Source organism: Anabrus simplex, chromosome 11 (assembly GCF_040414725.1).
Source record: "Anabrus simplex isolate iqAnaSimp1 chromosome 11, ASM4041472v1, whole genome shotgun sequence".
Taxonomy (NCBI): Eukaryota; Metazoa; Arthropoda; class Insecta; order Orthoptera; family Tettigoniidae; genus Anabrus; species Anabrus simplex.
In genome coordinates, this window is record NC_090275.1 from 14,501,099 (window position 1) to 14,519,307 (window position 18,209).

Below are 18,209 nucleotides of genomic sequence, written 5' to 3' on the forward strand. Positions count from 1 at the left end.
ACCCTTTGTGGCTCCATTGAACACATTAGCTGCCACGCTGCATTTGGTGACTCCCCACTTACGTGCTATTTTGAATAAAACAGGGTTTTCCCTTATTTCCTATGTTATCATGCATGTTTACTGGTAATAAACCATAAACAAGGCAAAAATGTTAATATTCAGGTGGCTCACAACTGCCCTTCCTATTGGGTTTGGTCATTATAAGCGCTTAAAATGAAACTGCTCACCCCGTCGGGCACTGGCCATTGTTTAGCCTCTCGCGGGAGATTTGGCACGAGAATTCCAAGTCACATTGTTTGCTTACTTTCAATGTGTCCAAGCCTATTGCGTGTTAAAGTCTGTGAAAATGATTGATTACAGTGATTAGATCTAGCCAGAGAGTTGGTTGGCTCGAGAGCCCAAACCGAACATCGTTGCCCGTTGCAAACGGCTGCAGTCTGCAGGTCACAAACTTGCTTTCTCCATTAGCTGGCCAAGACCGGCTGCCAACTAAAATTTCTTAGGCTGCCGAACTTGGGCTCTCACCTAGCCAGCAGGCCTTCCACAGGGAACGGATCCCTTCACCATTGTTCGTCACATCTGCCTACAGAAATACATTGTAAATGTCAAATAATGAAAACCTACAACCTGTTTTCCAGTTAGTGACCGAGTCAGGGATGGAATGAATGAAGCCCCACCTTGCAGCGAGGATAGGAATTGTGCCGGCTGCCAAGTCCTGTCGCACTCCTCTGACAGATGAAATGAAATGACATTGGAGAGTGTTGCTGGAATGAAAGATGACAGGGCAAACCGGAGTACCCGGAGAACCTGTCTTGCCTCTGCTTTGTCCAGCACAAATCTCACATGGAGTGACCGGGATTTTAACCACGGTACCCAGTGGTGAGAGGCCGTCGCGCTGCCACCTGAGCTACGGAGGCCACTGTAAATGTCAAATAACTCCTTCAAATTCTCAATTTCATCTTGGTCATTTCTACGTAAAATTATATGCCGACCTGATCAGGTCTATAAGGAACGTCACATATTGCATCATTTTGTAAGTGTATGCTGCATAGCTGACCGATTTGGGTGACAGTGTTACATCATCGGATTTCCAAATAGTCTCTTGAGATACCATGCTTTATTATTTCCGCACTAGAATGCGTGCAGTTAGTATAAAAGTTCTATTTCACATTACCTAGCAACCAGCTGTTGTCGGCCCAGTCGGACGCCCATGGCAGCCAACATGGTGTAGCAGGAAAGATACTGACCAGCTGTATTTGTGCCTTTCATGTGCTTATTGTATATAAGTATGCAAGGATTTTTTTCTTTTTGGTTACTCCCTGTTTACTGTTAGCCTTTCACAGTGATGGGAAGATTACAAGGAAAAAGTAATCAGACTTGAGTATAGTTACTTGAGATATATTTTTCTTGATTACAAGTACGAATTAATTTTTCAACAGGTAATCAGTGAAAATTACAATTATTTTTGAGAATATTAGTCTTCAGAAAATCACTGCTTTTTTTAAAATTTGGGGCTGGAATAATACAAAAGCTTGCAAGAAAAGGTATATATTTCCTCATTCCGTGTGGGTTCTCTTTTTAGCATAGAGGCATTAAGTGGTTATCATCCCTAGGTAAGACTAAACATGATGCCTTGGAATTTTCAAAAATTTTTTTTCCATCATTTTTTAGTTTAGTTGACGACTTTTAGCTTTTCAAATGATTTTCCATTTACTTTGCAAATCAATTAATTGGTTCTTAAAATCCTCATTTGGGCCAGGCTGAGTGGCTCAGACGGTTAAGGCGCTGGCCTTCTAACCCCAACTTGGCAGGTTCGATCCTGGCTCAGTCCGGTGGTATTTGAAGGTGCTCAAATACGACAGCCCCGTGTTGGTAGATTTACTGGCACATTAAAGAACTCCTGCGGGACTAAATTTCGGCACCTCGGTGTCTCCGAAAACCTTAAAAAGTAGTTAGTGGGACGTAAAGCAAATAACATTATTATTATTATTATTATTATTAAAATCCTCATTGCTAATCCTCGACATCTTAATGGGGAAGTACAATTTTTTCATTTACTGACAAGTCGCCCTACAGGGACACATGAAGGAATACCTATGTTTAATTTTAAGAACATCGTTGTAATGTCTATGAAAGTACTGTAGTAGAACTTAAAAAGTTATCTCCATCATAATTTACGAAGGTCGGTCAAATATAAACAGGATTTTTGTTCCTGAACATCAACAGTTGGCAGGACTGGCCCCGCACTTCGGCTATGCTTAGGCGGGACCATTAGGAGTGGGGAGAGCATGCTGTTAGATATTTCCTGCCGTTTCTTCAGTAACGCTCACGATGTCGGAGCAGCAGGTGCACTCCTCTACTGGGCAACGCATAATTATAAAATTTCTTGCTCGTGAGGGAGTTACAGTGGAAGAAATTTGCCAGAGATTGTCAGGGACGCGTGTGTTTGCCTGGCATAAAAAGTTCAAGGAAGGACGAGAAAATTAGCAACAAGATTGCCATCCTCGGACCAGCATTGATTTTTTGCTTGAGCGGTGCACAATCAATGCTGCTTACTACTGCGAGCTGTTGAACAAGGCGAGGGTTGCATATTGCTGCAAAAGACGAGACAAACCGATTCGACAGGTACATCCTCCCATACTGCAGCTCTGTCTCCAAGCTACAGGAAATGCACTGGACTACACTTGATCATCCTCCTTACAGCCCGGACTTATCGCCCTGCGATTTCCATTTGTTCGGACCGCTTAAAGAATCTCTAGGAGGGCAACAATTTGAAGATGACGAGAGTGTGGAAGACTTCTTGTGCAACTGGCTGGTGACAAACCCTGTTCTTTTTATGATGAGGGCATCAAAAAGCTGCCCATATGCTGGGACAAATACATTTCCAAAGCAAGAAACTATGCAGAAAAATAAATTGTAATTGCCTTCTGTTTTTCAATAAATTAATTTAAATAAAAAATAAAATCCCACTTATATTTGATCCCCCTCACATCTTTTCACATTTCTGCTTCCATGTGATGCTTATCAGTTACTAGAATGTAACGATCACAATTTTATTTCAAGAAGTAAATCAAGGTAAAAATAACATTTCGTAAAACTTAATGATTACAAGTAAAAGTTGCTAGGAATGTAATCGTTATGAATAATTTTATTACTTTTACTCGGTTACTTTCCAACTCTGGCCGTTCATCATTAGAAATGTCGCTCGGTACATCTGATAACCGGTCTGCACATAATTAATCAGATACTGGTACGTAAAAGAACTCTTGCAGTACAATATTGTGGCACCTCGATGTTTCCAAAAATCTTCAGAGTAACAATAACATTAGCATAATTAATCAGAAATATCTGTAGCCGTCAGCAACTGAATGCAATGCAGCTTTGGGGAATAGCTCTATAGTTCTGATATTATTTAGTTAACTGAATGAAGAAAGTTATGCGAGAATAGAATAAGACATGTCAACCAAACATGCTTAACATTCTCAGTTGGTCTTGCACTACTTGCAAATAATATAGAAGCTAGATTTCAAATAGAAAAACTTGAAAAAAAATAGCAACAAAAACTGGATTATAAATTTCATTTGAAAATACAAAAATGACGCCAAACTTCAGAGATGAAGCACCAGCTGTTCTACTAAACAATACCTAACAAATTGAGTTTGTAAATTAGTTTAAATATCTTGGTGAAATTATAACCCGGAACTCCAATGAGAGAGCATCAGTAGAAGATAGAACATTTAAATTAAAACAAGCACAACGAATTACCTGAAAAAAGAAACAACTTCATTAAACATTGTCGACGGGCCCAGGAGATCTCTGTATTACTGCGGCTGCGATGGTTGATGGGCCCCAGAAATCTCCATCACCCATCTGGCACATCAGATAATGAATCTGCGTATGAATCTTGAAATATTTTGTCGTCACGCAAGACACTTTGCCATGGACGTGCCATCTTGTACATTGACTCTCGGCACATAAGAACACCCACGTGCTTATGTGGTTGTCATGCCTACGAATGACATGGAAGTAGAAAACTATATTGACACTAACATCTACAATATGCTTGTAAGAAGTTCAAAGTTTTGCTGAGAGACAGCACAAGCTGTAAACTGTGCCCATATGTAAAACCAGAAACTTCCAGAACCACCACTGGTTGCAGTAATGCGGAGGTCTCCGGGGCGCATCATCCGTGTGTTAAGAGGGCTCCCTTCATGCAGGTGAGAAACTAAAACAAGCTCGATAAGGGCAGAGATGAAACGTATCTAAAGGAATTCAAGGCACACATAAACAAACAGGATGAACAGGTCAGTGCAGGATAAGACAGTCTCTTCATCGATGCTAGTTCTACGTTCATTTCTTCTCAGCCCTTGATGAGTTTGTTTCTGCTCCCCAGCTTCATCAGGCCATCTTGACAGATGTGAGAAGTGTGGAATAATAAGAACAGGAAAAGGAAAGAGACAAGAAGATATATAAATGATGATAAACTAGGAACACAGGATAAACACGAAAAGAGGATTGAATTGATCAGGAGAGAGCCCATTTCTTTGAAGACAGTAGTGGACGAATATCTGGAGATTCTTCTTGTCTTTATGTATTTTTATGTTTGTCCTTGTCTCCTCTTTCTGTTCCTCCTCCTTTCGTCACTGATCTGTCATTATGCTCATCGTTCTTGTATGTTCCTCTGTATGTATTAGTTTCAAGTATCTTTTTGAATCCACCGTAAGGTTGGTTCATCAGATCACGTCATACGCACTCTCACTTCCGACGTCCTTGTTACAGTTGCTCCATCCTTTGCCGAGATGAGCGAAGCCATCGAGGAGGCAATCCAACAGTCATACTCTACAATGGGCAACAGTGGCAAACACATTTCCCCGGCTCATCAAATATTCCTCAACTGTATGTGGCTCAATCTTAAGGTGAGAAAATACAAGCTGTCCTATCCGTTGTTGTGGATTACATTCCTCTCTACTGCTGGAGAAGGACGGCCTCACTTGCAATTTCATACCATCATCTGTGCTCTTCATAGTATAGTGGATCCTCTTGGTTTCATGTTAGACTGTAGAACATCCTTGTATCGCTTTTGCTATCCTCCCAGACTATGTTTTCCATCCTTCAATTGAGAATACTTCACTTGCTGTGTGGCCAGTCAAAGTAGATATTTCAGTGTTTTGTAAAATACGTAATACCAACAGCACTGTGAAGTGAATTAATAAAACGTCGAAGTGACTGGTAACAGTGTTTTTATTGTTTCATAAAGAATGACATTAGTTTGATCAAAATATGTTCTGACAGGGGAGAGAAATATGTGGAATTGTCTGATTGTCTACAATACATACACATAACCACTTGCTATTGAAAATGTTAAAAATTTGGAAAGTTGCAGGCTGTGAAATGTCTATTCTCTCATTGTAGTTTCTTTTTATTTCTGCAGGCTTGCTGCATGCTCGCTAGTCAGCTAGCAAGGAACAGGAGCATGCCGGCAGAGTTGGTGAAACGTTGCGAGCAGGTGATAGTGCAGGTGTTGCTACGATGTCGACACAAGGGCGCCATCGAGGCAGCAGGGGCGGCTCTGGCCAGTTTTGTGAGGACCATCACGTCCCCCGAGGAGCACCGGGTGCTGTGCAACCCCAAAGGTGGACAGACGGAGGTCAAACAGCTGCCCACCCAACTTCTAGTGCACTTCCTTGACTCCCTGAAGAGGAACACACCCAGGGTGTCCACCACCAGGCGGTCCGCTGGCCTTGCCATCCTTGTCCATAAGGTTGTGGCAAACGACATGCAGCCAGGCAAGGTGAGTACAAGTTCTGTTGTGTTCTTTGAAAATTCCTATATTAAACTGTGTAATATCCTTTGGTTATGATCAGAAAGCTTTCACTTATTCTTCTGTTATAACGAGTGATTTAGTGCACTGTTGACTGTGATTTGTCTTTACTCATTCAGGACAAATATTTCAGGTTCCCTATGGAAATCAACATCTATATCTATGTCATGTGATTTGTCTGTCGGATAGAGACATTTAGGCTTGAGTAGACTCCTTTGTGTAACTTGACAGTGGCAGGCTATGTACTGGCACTGGGTTTCACCATCTCCCTACCATTACCACCACCACACACCCAGACATGTAGATTGCCCATGGGCGTCACCTAGAAAGACCTGCATCGGGCCTCTCTGCAGGCTGCTACACCCTTTACCCCACAACAGCGTCTGCTTGTCAACAGTATGTATGTTGTGTGTTCCCAGCCGCTGGTGGAGAAATGCGTGTCTCGTCTGCTGGACCTGGCCCGCTCGCCATTACAGTACTCTCCCCCCCAGCTGGACCAGCTCAAATGTGATCTCCCTCAAGCCCAGGCTCTGCATTTCCTCTGCACTCTCATGCAGGACTCTGGACTTAGGAAGGACATGGCTCCTCATGTGTGTGACACGGCTCTTCTGTGCTTCCAGAACTTCACCTCCCCTGTTTGGACAATCAGGTGAGTGCTTGACATTGCAGGCTTTCTTCTAGCTCAGTGATATTCAAGAATTCCAAGCACTTCTTGTATGATTTCTTTTTCACCCCTCATTCTTCTTCCTTTCCACTTACTAACAGGGTCTGCTTTTTTCGCTCTGTTGCCACTTGACACGGTTGTGTGCCATGTCAAGATGAAGACGTGCAGCTTCTAGATCTTCATTTATGGTGTCAAGCCAACATTCTCTCGGTCGTCTTACTGGCCTTTTTCCATCAATCAGCTATGTCAATCCAGTCGTCGCAGCTGTTGTTTCAGTAGCTCAAAGTACATGCCCATACCAGCAGAGACGGCTTTCCCTCATCTTTTGAGTGATTTTGATTTGAGCCACCCTACATCGCATGCAAACTTCATTTTTGTTGCTCACATGAAGCGTCAAGCCAGATGTCCATCGGAGCATCTTTGTTCTCATAACGCCAGTTTACTGCTCCATCTCCTTAGAGGAAGGCCAGAATTCTAATCCATATAGTGCACCACAGGTTGATAAAATTTAGACCTTAGCTAGTCTGGACAGCAGCCACTGCGTCCCACTTGAGCCATGTGTTCTCACGCAGCTTGAGGGTTCCATCATCGAGCCAATGCCATTAATTTGAATTGTATTCAGATCATTTAGATCTGTTGTCAAATATTCAGTTTTCTTAACTTTGGCTCCTTCCAATGAAGAGTTCCAGGGAGGACAATACAGTTTATTTTAATTGCTTCTGTCCATTGGCCACATGACATCCCTTTCTTACTGTGTACCCAAGAATTAGCTTTCCTTCATTGAGAAAACAACATTGTTCCTTTTCCTTTAGATGGCAGCAAGGTCAGTTTCTGAAATAATTTCACAAAACAGTTTGAAGCTCTCTGGCCACTCCGATGTATTGGTTCTAACAATAAACGCAAATTTGAAGTCTCCTCTCTACATGTGGCAAACTACCGGAGCAACTAATCTGTTTCCAAAGACCATGAAACTAATGAAAACGGTATTCCTATTTTTGCAGAGTTATCTCCTTTTGGTAATAAACCATTTAATTAAAACAGGACTTAATATCCCCAGTATACTATCATGTCATTTAATGGTCTACATTTTAACATCACCTACTGTACTGTTTGTATTCTTGAGTTTCATAATAATATTTTCTCACTTTTCAGGAATGCTGCACTTCAGCTGTTTGGGGCCCTGGTTCCCAAACTTGTTGGGGAGAAGAAATTCCAAGACGATGACCTAGAAGGTTATGGAAACATAACCATTGAAGAATTCTTCAGTCATTATCCCAAGCTGGTGATGTTTCTATTGGCGAACCTGGCCAATTGTGATACTCCTCTCCCTCCGACGTTAGAACAGCATTCCAGTCTGGTGCCAGTGCTCTCACTGCTCAGCAAGCTCAGTGTTGGAGGGTACAGTTTGATGGAGGACTCTTTGAAGCAGACTGTTCAGAGCTTCAATGCCCACTTCATCAATCTCTTGTCGAGCAAAATATTTGCCGTGAGAAAGACTGCTGCAAAAGCATTCGCGAGATTTGTAGAGCTTCCAAAGATCACAGAAAGGATCATCATGTTTATCAAGGTGCTCAGCCAAGAACAACCCAACGAGAATGAGACGCATGGAATCCTGCTAGTCGTAAAGTACTTAAAGGAAAGATTGTCGAGTGATGGCAAGAACTTGCTGCGGAACCCAGTCAAACTCGAAGAGGAACTGAGGAAGTTGTTTGAAATTAGTTTCATTGATTCTGTATCATGGCTAAACAAGGCACTCATCGCTGAAGTCTGTGGAGTTGGTTTTGTGACATATAGGAATATAGGAAACGTCAGTCCTTCTATCCTCCTGAAGCAGGTGTTGTACACCGTAAAATTGCATACCAGTAATGATAAGCAGATCGCTGGGATTTATCACTGGGCTCTTGTGGAGGCTGAGTTCATCTTCAAGAACTGTTGTGAAGATGATCTCTGTGAAGTATGGCACAGTTCCTTCCACAGCAGTTGGGATGAGCTTGCAATCAAGTATCTGTCTGTCCTTGAACATAGGCTTTCTGTGGATAAGAACATGAGTGTGGAGAAAAAGGCGGACTTGTTCCATTCTCTCCTCTTGGCTGCCATGGGAATCCATTGGTTGAAATCCTACGACTTACTCTTTCATATCTATCACACCTTGCTCTTGCTAGTAACAGAACATTCTCTTGGTAGGGACTTGGATCTGGTCACTATCCAAATGCTTCACCTAAGAAATGGTTCCAAGAAAGAGATGGGCATACACTGCTGGTCTATCGTGCTTCCGTTGACTTGTGCCCTGATCGCTTCCCAAGAGGATACCACCTTAAAGTTGCAAATAGCATTACTTTATCAGGTAACGCATCACATTGTCGAGAGGACCAACACAAGCCAGTTCAGTGAATTCTGCCGGCTCGATGCTGCCAAAGCCTTCTCTTTGATGTATCGGATCATCTGCCGCGTGTTCACTCCCGAATTCAGAGGTTCGCAGGCTCCATACGAGACCCTCCTGGTGGCCCAAGATATCAGCGAGATGGTACTGGATGCAGGAATTGCCCTCCTCCAAGACGAAGACAGCGACGTGAGGAAGGAGGCCGCTAAGTTTGTCAACGATAGTTTGAATCCATATGCCTGCCTCGAGAAACTGTTGGAGCCAAGTTCAATCCTCAACATCTTGTCCCGACAGCAGGCCATGGCTTATCTGTGTACAAAACTGATCAATCTGGAGAGCTGCAAGCAAGTCATGCTAGATTTGTTCTCCTATAAGTCGAGTGACACACTGACAAGTCCGTTTGATCATGGAATCAGTAATATTTATGCAGAAGAAATTAATGTTGTGCATCTGCTAGGGAAGAATCTTCTAAGTCTCATTGAAGATGCTGATGATCAAATGAAATATGAACTTGACATGCTACTCCCAATATCCCTGATCGAGGACGATTTGAATACTGTTTTGTCGTATGCATACCACGGAAAGAAAGCAGGTAAATTATTTTGCTGCATGTACTGTATTCTTCACTAGAGGGAAATATGCTTTTCATCTTCTTCTTCAGCATGTTTAATGCTTCTGGATGGGATCACGGATGTGGATTTTGTTCTCTCATAAGAGTCTGTCATGTACCATTGTTCTCAAGTCTGTGCAGGTTCATGCTGCCCACCCATTATCATCTAGGATGCCTTCTATTTCTTTTTCCCCATTGTTACCACTTCCGGCATCCTTCTTCCTATAGGAAAGAACCTTCTATGGCCGGATATGAAGCCTTTCTAGAATTAAATTTTTACATTTTTGTTATAGATGAGAAAAAATGTACTAATACTATTCTAATTGGATTATAAAACCCTGTACAAAGGAAAAATCATGGAATGTAAATATACACACTGAAGAATATATTTTCTATCATGAGTTTTTCAATCTTTTGTAAGAATGTAGCGTAGTACCGGACAATAGAATACGTTCATCATTATTCTCATCGACTAAGTTTTCTATAAGAAAAATTAAATTAAACTTGCACTCACTTATCACACGTGTATTGGACCCTATCATTCTCGACATTCGTACAGTCTTCATGGACCCAGCTCTTACATTGATGGCACTGGATGCAGTTTTCTTGGAGAAGTTTCTTTGCACAGAATACAAAATGTTTCTGTGGAACTAGAAGCCTGATAAGAAACGCTATCAGTTTGTTCTGATGTAGATGGTTCATCCAGTTTGAACTTCTCAGAACACTTGCAACGTTTTCCATTTTCTCCTGGCATCGAAAGCCAGTTTCGAGCCCTTGTTTCTTTTTAAAGCTATGAACACACACCGCGTGGCCAAAAGTCATGGGAAGACACTGAACGTGATGTGAATAACGTGTTGCTCCTCCGTGAGCCCTTAAAATGGCAGCAATACGGTGAGGCATTGACTCTACAAGGTGTTGGAATCCTTCTGGAGGGATCTGGACCCACGCATCTTGCACTGCTACTCACAATTGGTCTTGTGTAGTTGATGCAGGGTTCATGGAGCGTATACCAGCATCGACAACATCCATAAATGCACGATTGGATTAAGGTTGGGGGATCTGGGGGGCAGATCCATAGTTGTAACTTCACTGAAGTGCTCCTCCAACCACCTGCTTGCCACCACAGAGCGGTGACACGGCGCATTGTCCTGTTGAAACATGGCATCTCCATCAGAGTACTCTAGGGCCAGAAAAGGATGCTAATACTGTAGTCTGAAAGAATGTCCACATAACGTGCACCTGTCAGTGCTCCCTGCAGCCGGGCAATGGGACCTAATTGCGACCATGAGAACGCCGCCCAGACCAGAACTGAGTCACCTCCCGCCTGTACACAACCTTGTTGATACGCAGAATCCATAGCTCCATGGGGCATACGCCACACTCTCATGTGCCCATCAGCTCGATACAACTGGAACCAGGATTCATCGCACCGTACCACATCATGGTTCACTGCTGATGTTTGCAGGCCCATGCACGTCGTTGAGCTCTGCGTAGAGGTGTTAGCAAAGGGATACAAGTTGGTAGTCAGCTAGTGAAGCCTATGCGGTGCAGTTGCCTCCATACAGTCCTGGTAGAAATAGGTTCCTGACTCCCAGCTTTCAACTGGGAGGTGATCTGCCTCACAGTAATCTGTCGAGTGCCCGGTATGGTTGTGCGGAGGCGACGTGATGTCCGTTCATTAAATACCTGTGGTCTTCCCGTGCAGCGGTTTACACGGGTGGTAACATTCTCTCTGCGATATTGAAGATCCATCCTCAACACTGTTGACCTCAGAAACTTGAAATCACGTGTAATCTCCGCAATGCTATAACCCACGCGCCGTGCGCCAGTGATCATCCCACGTTCAAAGTCAGTTAACTCTCAACGTGTTGCCATCTTCACGACACTGGTGTTTGTGACAGACTGCTCAGCTACGCCGCAGCTAGCCGCAATGCTCAGGGGTCATACACTGCACATTTTGTAATGGGACACCCCTTCCTGTGACTTTTGGCCACTCGGTCTATTGTCTAGTTACTGAATATGTCGAAGAAGTTCCTCCTGTCGTTTTTCAAGGAACGTGGATTTGCTCCTTCCTAATTTTGCGGGAACAATCACTTCTTCCCGTTTCTTTATCTTAGCCTTTCCTTCACTTGCAGGCATGACTTGTTAGCACAGATGAGACCTGTATCACAGGAACTGAATCTCGTGTCTGTCAGGTCTTATGCAGCAAAATACTGTCTGGCCATTCCCAAAACGCTCACTGTTATAAAAAATTCACGTCATTAATAAATTATATATATTATATTGAATCAAATTTCCCTGAATAGTGTCCTATTAATTGTCTTCGCTGGCTGATACTCGTATCGCGATTGTTTTTTCTGCTGTGATTCTTCCAATACGATCACATTGGTTGCACCTTATGGAGTGTGGAGGTCATGGATGAGCCTGGTGTTGTTTGCGCCTTTGACGTTTTTCTGCTTTCTGTCTACGATGTTCATGCTCAAATTGTGTAACAGCAGCTGCAGTACTTGTGTGCCAGCGAGTAGTCTTCTGCAATGATATGCTTAGTACTTGGACCAGTATCAGTGCTCTGAAGGTCTTCAAAGGAGCACCATGGGTTCTCCTGCCTGTGCTGATGTCACTATACAGAATTTAAAAAAAAAAGTCTGTTATCTTCATGCGCTAGACATGCCAAATCCATCTGAGCTGATGACCATTGATGCTGGCCTCTATACTGTTCATCTTTGCCCTCTTTAGAACTGTTGTGTTTGGTATGTAGTCATCCCATTTGATGTTCATAATAATATCTGAGCTTCTGTTGATGGAAGCATTCTAGTTTCTTCATATCACGGTGATATACTGTAGAGTCCAGGTTTCACATCCATACAGCAGGGTGGTGATGACAACTGCTTGAGACACCATCAGTTTTGTAGAGTGGAACCTCGATTCTCTGTTTTTGAAGGGACCACGGAAAAAAAAAGGACAACACGGGAAAATGGAAAATCCGTGAATAAATGAACACCCCTAAACCAAACCAAACTACTGCCCCAATGGGCCTTCCTCCTACCAAGCAACTGCTGCTCGGTCCGAAGGCCTACAGATTACGAGGTTACACATGGTCATTGTGACGAATCCTCTCCGCCGTTATTCCTGGCGCTCTAGACCGAGGTCGCCATATCACCATTAAATAGCTTCTCAATTAAAGGTAATCGTAGAATGAGTGAACCTGGAACCAGCCCTCATATCCAGGTAAAAATGCCTGACCTGGCCGGGAATCGAACCCGGGCCCTCCGGGTGAAAGGCAGGCAAGTTAGACCGCAGGGCAGGCTTCATACATTAATTACTGGTACGCGACTCAAAAATCTCAAGATTTTACATTCAGTTTTACCGGGGAAACTTTGTCAGTTTCCTCTGAAAACTTCTTTCAGTTCAGTTGCTTTGATCAGCCAAACTCTTCGAAAAATCTAATACCTGTAACGCCAAGCCAAACAAGAATCAACCACAAGTAGTTTTTAATTCTCTAATCTAATAAAATAAAGCACATTAGATACAAAAGCACCGAGATCGATAGCTGCAGTTGCTTAATTGTGGCCAGTATCCAGTAATCGGGAGATAGTCGGTTCGAATCCCACTGTCGGCAGCCCTCAAGATGGTTTTCCGTGGTTTCCCATTTTCACACCAGGCAAATGCCAGGGCTGTACCTTAATTAAGGCCACGGCCGCTTCCTTCCAATTCCCAGGCCTTTCCTATCCCATTGTCGCCATAAGACCTATCTGTGTCGGTGCGACGTAAAGCAAATAGAAAAAAAAAAATACAAAAGCGTCCAGCATGATGGCCAAATCCCTCTTTAATTTTATTTTTATCTTCCATTGTAATTTGGTCACCGGTATACTGTTCGTAGTCAGTTTACGGATATCTTGTACCGCGTAAATTAGGCCTACATCCACTTTTAAAGGTTATGTTGAACTCAAGAATATGGTTTTGATTGTAAGTATCGATTCCCAAGTTCTCGAATGCATTATATTCAATCTTTCCCATCACTAATCACAATCAAATTGGAAAGAGAAAAAGTATCATTTAACACTTCCAAGATTACGGTTATTCGTGACCTTGAGCTCAGCGGGAAAGCGTGCTCGCTGTACAAGTCGGTATGAGTGCAATATGATACAAAGTTTTTAATGTAATGTACGCAAATGAAACGACTGTGGTTTTTATAACATTTTAACATAAAAATGTGAAATTTCCAGTCTTATATTAGGACCAAAACAGTAATAGGCAATCCCAAAATCTCCCATGGCTTTATGTATGTAAAGTGCAACATCTGTTCTGGTCTCGATAACATAATCGTGTACAATAATATTAAAACACTAAATTTGTGGTACTTAAGAAGGAACAGTTTTGATTCCTGCCTGAAAACCCAGTGACTATACAGTGTCCTGGGGGAAGTGCCGAAAACCTGTTCGGCGATACACTTGAAAAAAGTAAAAAAAATAAACATCTAATCCTGGACATAATGTAGACGTTTTGCAAGTACGAACATTTGACGAAACTCCTTCCAATTGTTGTGGACACTTTGCTTTATGATTTCCGAGGATTCTCTAAACAATACCACCCGAATGCGATGCTAAGATGGTCCCTTATGCAAGTTCATCCACTGATCGCTTTTCCAGTATAGTACTTCCTCAGATTTCAGCAATGAAGGAACATTAACACCAAGATCCGTAAGTCTGCCGTAGCCGTCCTTTCGTGAACGTGTGATCGAGGAGTTAGCGTTGATGGGACTGAAATTTCTGGACGGTTGATCCGGTAAATCGTTACCAAAGAAGATGAGGTCAAAAATTCTTTAAATTTTTTAGATTTAACAGTTACGCGCTTGAATAACACTTTTGAATTTCAAATTTTTAGGAAACCTACTCATTCACCCATAACTATTAAAGATTCGTTCTCGCATCCTAAGACCCAAAAACTAGCTGCCTACCATAGTCTAATATATAGGGCACTAAAAATTCCTCTTTCGCCAAAAATTTTGGAAATAGTACTGAATTATATAAGACAGCTCAGTTCAATGGCTTTAAAATAAATATAATCAATCAGTTAATTAATAAGATCAAAATTAGGCTATCTTCCAACCTAGTCCCAGAGAAATCTAAGAAAAATAACTACGTCACATTTACGTATAACAGCCCGGCTATTCATCAGATCACTAATGTTTAAAAAAACACAAGGTCAACATAGCCTTCAAGACAGTAAATAATAACCAGAACATATTCCTAACCACAGTAAGGTCAATAATAATAACAACAACGTTTACTCAAGATCTGGTGTTTATAGGTTAAAATGTATACAGTGTGGGTTCACGTATCTCGGTCAAACGGGGCGAAGCTTTTACACATGGTATCTGGAACATTACAATGTTTGTTCGTGTTTGTGTGTTTTATGCCCAGTTTCTTGAATGTGAGTCATTGAACCTATAGCGGTATCGAATGGTTAACTTGTGTTTTGGCGTTGCACGAACATAAGATACTTCCATCGGTTCAATAAATCGCCTGCTAACTTGGAGGGCACTGAGCAGGAGATATCTATTTGTTAACTTGGTTGGCGCGTGCGCAGTACTTCAGTATCGGCAATTAATGTTGTGTTCTTTAAATTTTTTTATGGCTTTTGTCATCTTCTTCCGACGAAGATATTGTAGAAATGGTCTACATTCTAGAACGACCACAGTTATATTGTCAGCCTAATGTTCTAATGAAGTATAGTGAAAGTGAATTCAAAGAGATTCAGGCTAAACAAATATACTGCCATACATTTGGTTGAGGTTATAGGCGACAATTTCCGTCCTGTGACAAATAATTTTCCATTGTCCCCTGTTGATCAAATATTAATTATGATAGCCTTTAATACTACTGAGTCTTATAATGTTTGTATCTGTGACTGCATTCGTGTCCATAAAAGCACTGTTATCAGTAACTGAGTATAACAGATAATTACACAGTTATCGTAGTAGGCCTACTGAAGGCCTACTTGCATTGGCAGTGACCATATATTTTTATCGTGGGATTGTTTTTAATTAATGGAACTAACAGGGTATATAATGATGTTAATTACCTGATATTTATCATTATACTGTGGTCAAAAAATGTTCATATTTTGGAATAACAGGGAATGGACCCGGTATAAGGCTCAGTGCGCGTGCCATGCTGCTGGTGTGCATATTTCATTAGAAATCCTCAAACAATGTCAAATTCTTCTAACTGTCCTTAAATACTACAAAACTGACACCCACGTCTGCAAGAACTAGTCGAATACCCATTTCTCTCTGCATGGCAAAGAGGAGATAATAGGAGCTCCATGGGAAGCTTAAATGCAATGCATTACTTGTGCGCATGTTCCTGACAGTCTAGGGAACACATCTACTACACAGAAACAAAGCAGTGCAAGGGGTGGTATCTAGTGTGTATTTATGAAACTTAATCAATGACCCAACAGTTAGCAGTTTGATAAGTTAGGTCCTATTATGCTGTGCAATGCAGCAAAGATTTATCGAGTCGACAACTGTAACAAATCAATAGCTATCAGACAGATATCTCACTCACCATTCCAGAAACTGGGCATTAATGTGTTATTTTAACTTCTAACTTCTCTGTACTTCAAGGCAATGCCTTATTCCGTTGTAACCTGTATGTTCTATCATTTTATTAGGAAATAAGGCATTGCGAATTAGATCCACTGATTATTTTAATCTCATAATCATTTTTCATCATCATTTATTTTAAATTCTAGTCAGTTGGATATATTTTAAAATTTTAATTATCATGTCCTTTTGTTCCATCTCGTACCATTAGGGGCCGATGACCTAGCTGTGAGGCCCCTTTAAACAACAAACATCATCATCATCATCATCATCATCAAATATTCTTCAATTGAAATGAAATGTTCTTACACAATGATATGAACTTATTTTTATTACATTTTAACTCATTTGCTTTCAATTTACTGGCAATTTAAATCGTGTCTACATCAATGTCATTTTTGTTAGTTCACTTTCACCGATATGTATTTTGTCACATAATGCAAAGGTGCAGAAGTATTGTTCTCTAGCAATTAGAATGATCCCTTGTATGGGGCAAGAGGAAAAAAAAAAGTTTAAATACTAGCGATACTACACTATTAATAAATAATTACTTGTTCAAATACTTGGCAAGTTTTGCTTGCAACACAGATGTTTTAAGCTTTTCATTTTCTTGTTTCATGTGTTCAGTTTCTCTGCATTTCAAGAAGCCGCATTTCTGAATCATGTTTTTCTTTTAAGTTCTTCAACTCTAGGTTGCATAGTTTTTGTCTTAGTTCTTCAACTCTAGGTTGCATAGTTTTTGTTTTTCTTCAGACAGTTCAGAAAGTTTCTCACGGGCTTTGGCAGCTTCAGTCTTTTTCACTTTCTTTAAATTGGGCCTATTCCTTGCACTCCACGGATTCCTTGAAGTAGTTGACACTAGTTTCGGCTGCGATATCAGTACTTGCTCGGTAGAAACAGGAATCAGAGAAACGGCTGACGTCACTGATTCTTCATGAGGTGTGATCTCCAACGTAGCAGAGAGGTTATGTGCCGTACTTGTTTCATCTCCACCACATCGTTCGCGACCGGTGTTATCTATTTGATCTATATAGAATGCATCGGAGTCAAACTCGTTAGGAATGGGCTCCACTTGCTCACAGATAATAATTGGGAAGAGGTTTCATTTAATGATGAGGTTCCAGCTGCTCCACCTCCTGTTTTATGCATGTTGATCTTATCCTGGACCTTCTGTTGTTTCGACCTGCGCATAAAATTTTCATAAAATGACTTCAGCTGCTTCGTAGATCTTTTTTTTAAACAAAATCTCTAGCATTAAACATGTCTGTTAATTGTTCCCAAGCTCTTTCCTCCTCTTTTACAGTCTTACCATTATTGCCTTCTCTTCTTTGGAGAAATTCTCTTCCCCTTTTTTAAATGTTTCTTCGTTGTCCATTTCTCTTAGTAGTTAATCAAAACAATATTAAATAACTAACTTTTAGATACAAGTTAATTCAATAGAGAAACATTACATAACTCGCGGGAACTGAATTCTATTGCTTCCTAACCCTCTTTTGTTTCACGAGCGAATCAGAAAGTCCAACATACATTAATTTGTCATGGAAACCTAAATATTATTCTGATGAATCGTCATATGTGACGAAACCTCAAATAAAGCCAATCTGCGTTCGTGAAACGCTTCTCATTTTAACGAATCGTCAAGCCTTGATCGACCGTCATATTTGATGTTCATGAAGACATTTTGACGAAGGTTGGTGAAACCGGGCATCAGCTTCTTCAGATAAGAAGAAAGACAAGTAAATGCAGGAAAATGTAAGATACAAAAAGAAGCGTACAGGAGGTAAAAGACTACCCTACATTTCCCACATGAATACAGGAGATCCTCAATGAATGTTTATGCCTATCCTCCTGATGAAACTCAGATTGGGTTTGGACCCCACTGTCGGCGGCCCTGAAGAGGGTTTTCTGTGGTTTCCCATTTTAACACCAGGCAAATGGTGGGGCTGTGGGGCCATGGCTGATTCCTTCCCACTCCTAGCTCTGTCCTGTCCCATCGTCACCATAAGACCTATCTCTGTCGGTGCGATGTAAAGCAACTAGCAAAAAAAAAAAAAAAAAGTAGTTCAGAAGCTGGGGATTGATGAGGAAATGGCATGTCTATCTGAAGATGTGGACATTGTCCTT

General features: G+C 41.5%; 1 protein-coding gene across 1 annotated transcript in view; it reads left to right on the forward strand.

The window, feature by feature from the left end:
- The window catches only part of LOC136883424 (uncharacterized), a 41,428-nt gene that overhangs the window by 13,410 nt on the left and 9,809 nt on the right, over positions 1-18,209 (forward strand). Inside the window, exons 5-8 of the mRNA XM_068229714.1 lie at positions 4,780-4,916; positions 5,432-5,791; positions 6,241-6,470; positions 7,638-9,457. Coding sequence (XP_068085815.1) covers positions 4,780-4,916; positions 5,432-5,791; positions 6,241-6,470; positions 7,638-9,457 — 2,547 coding nt within the window. The remainder of the gene's footprint in view (positions 1-4,779; positions 4,917-5,431; positions 5,792-6,240; positions 6,471-7,637; positions 9,458-18,209) is intronic.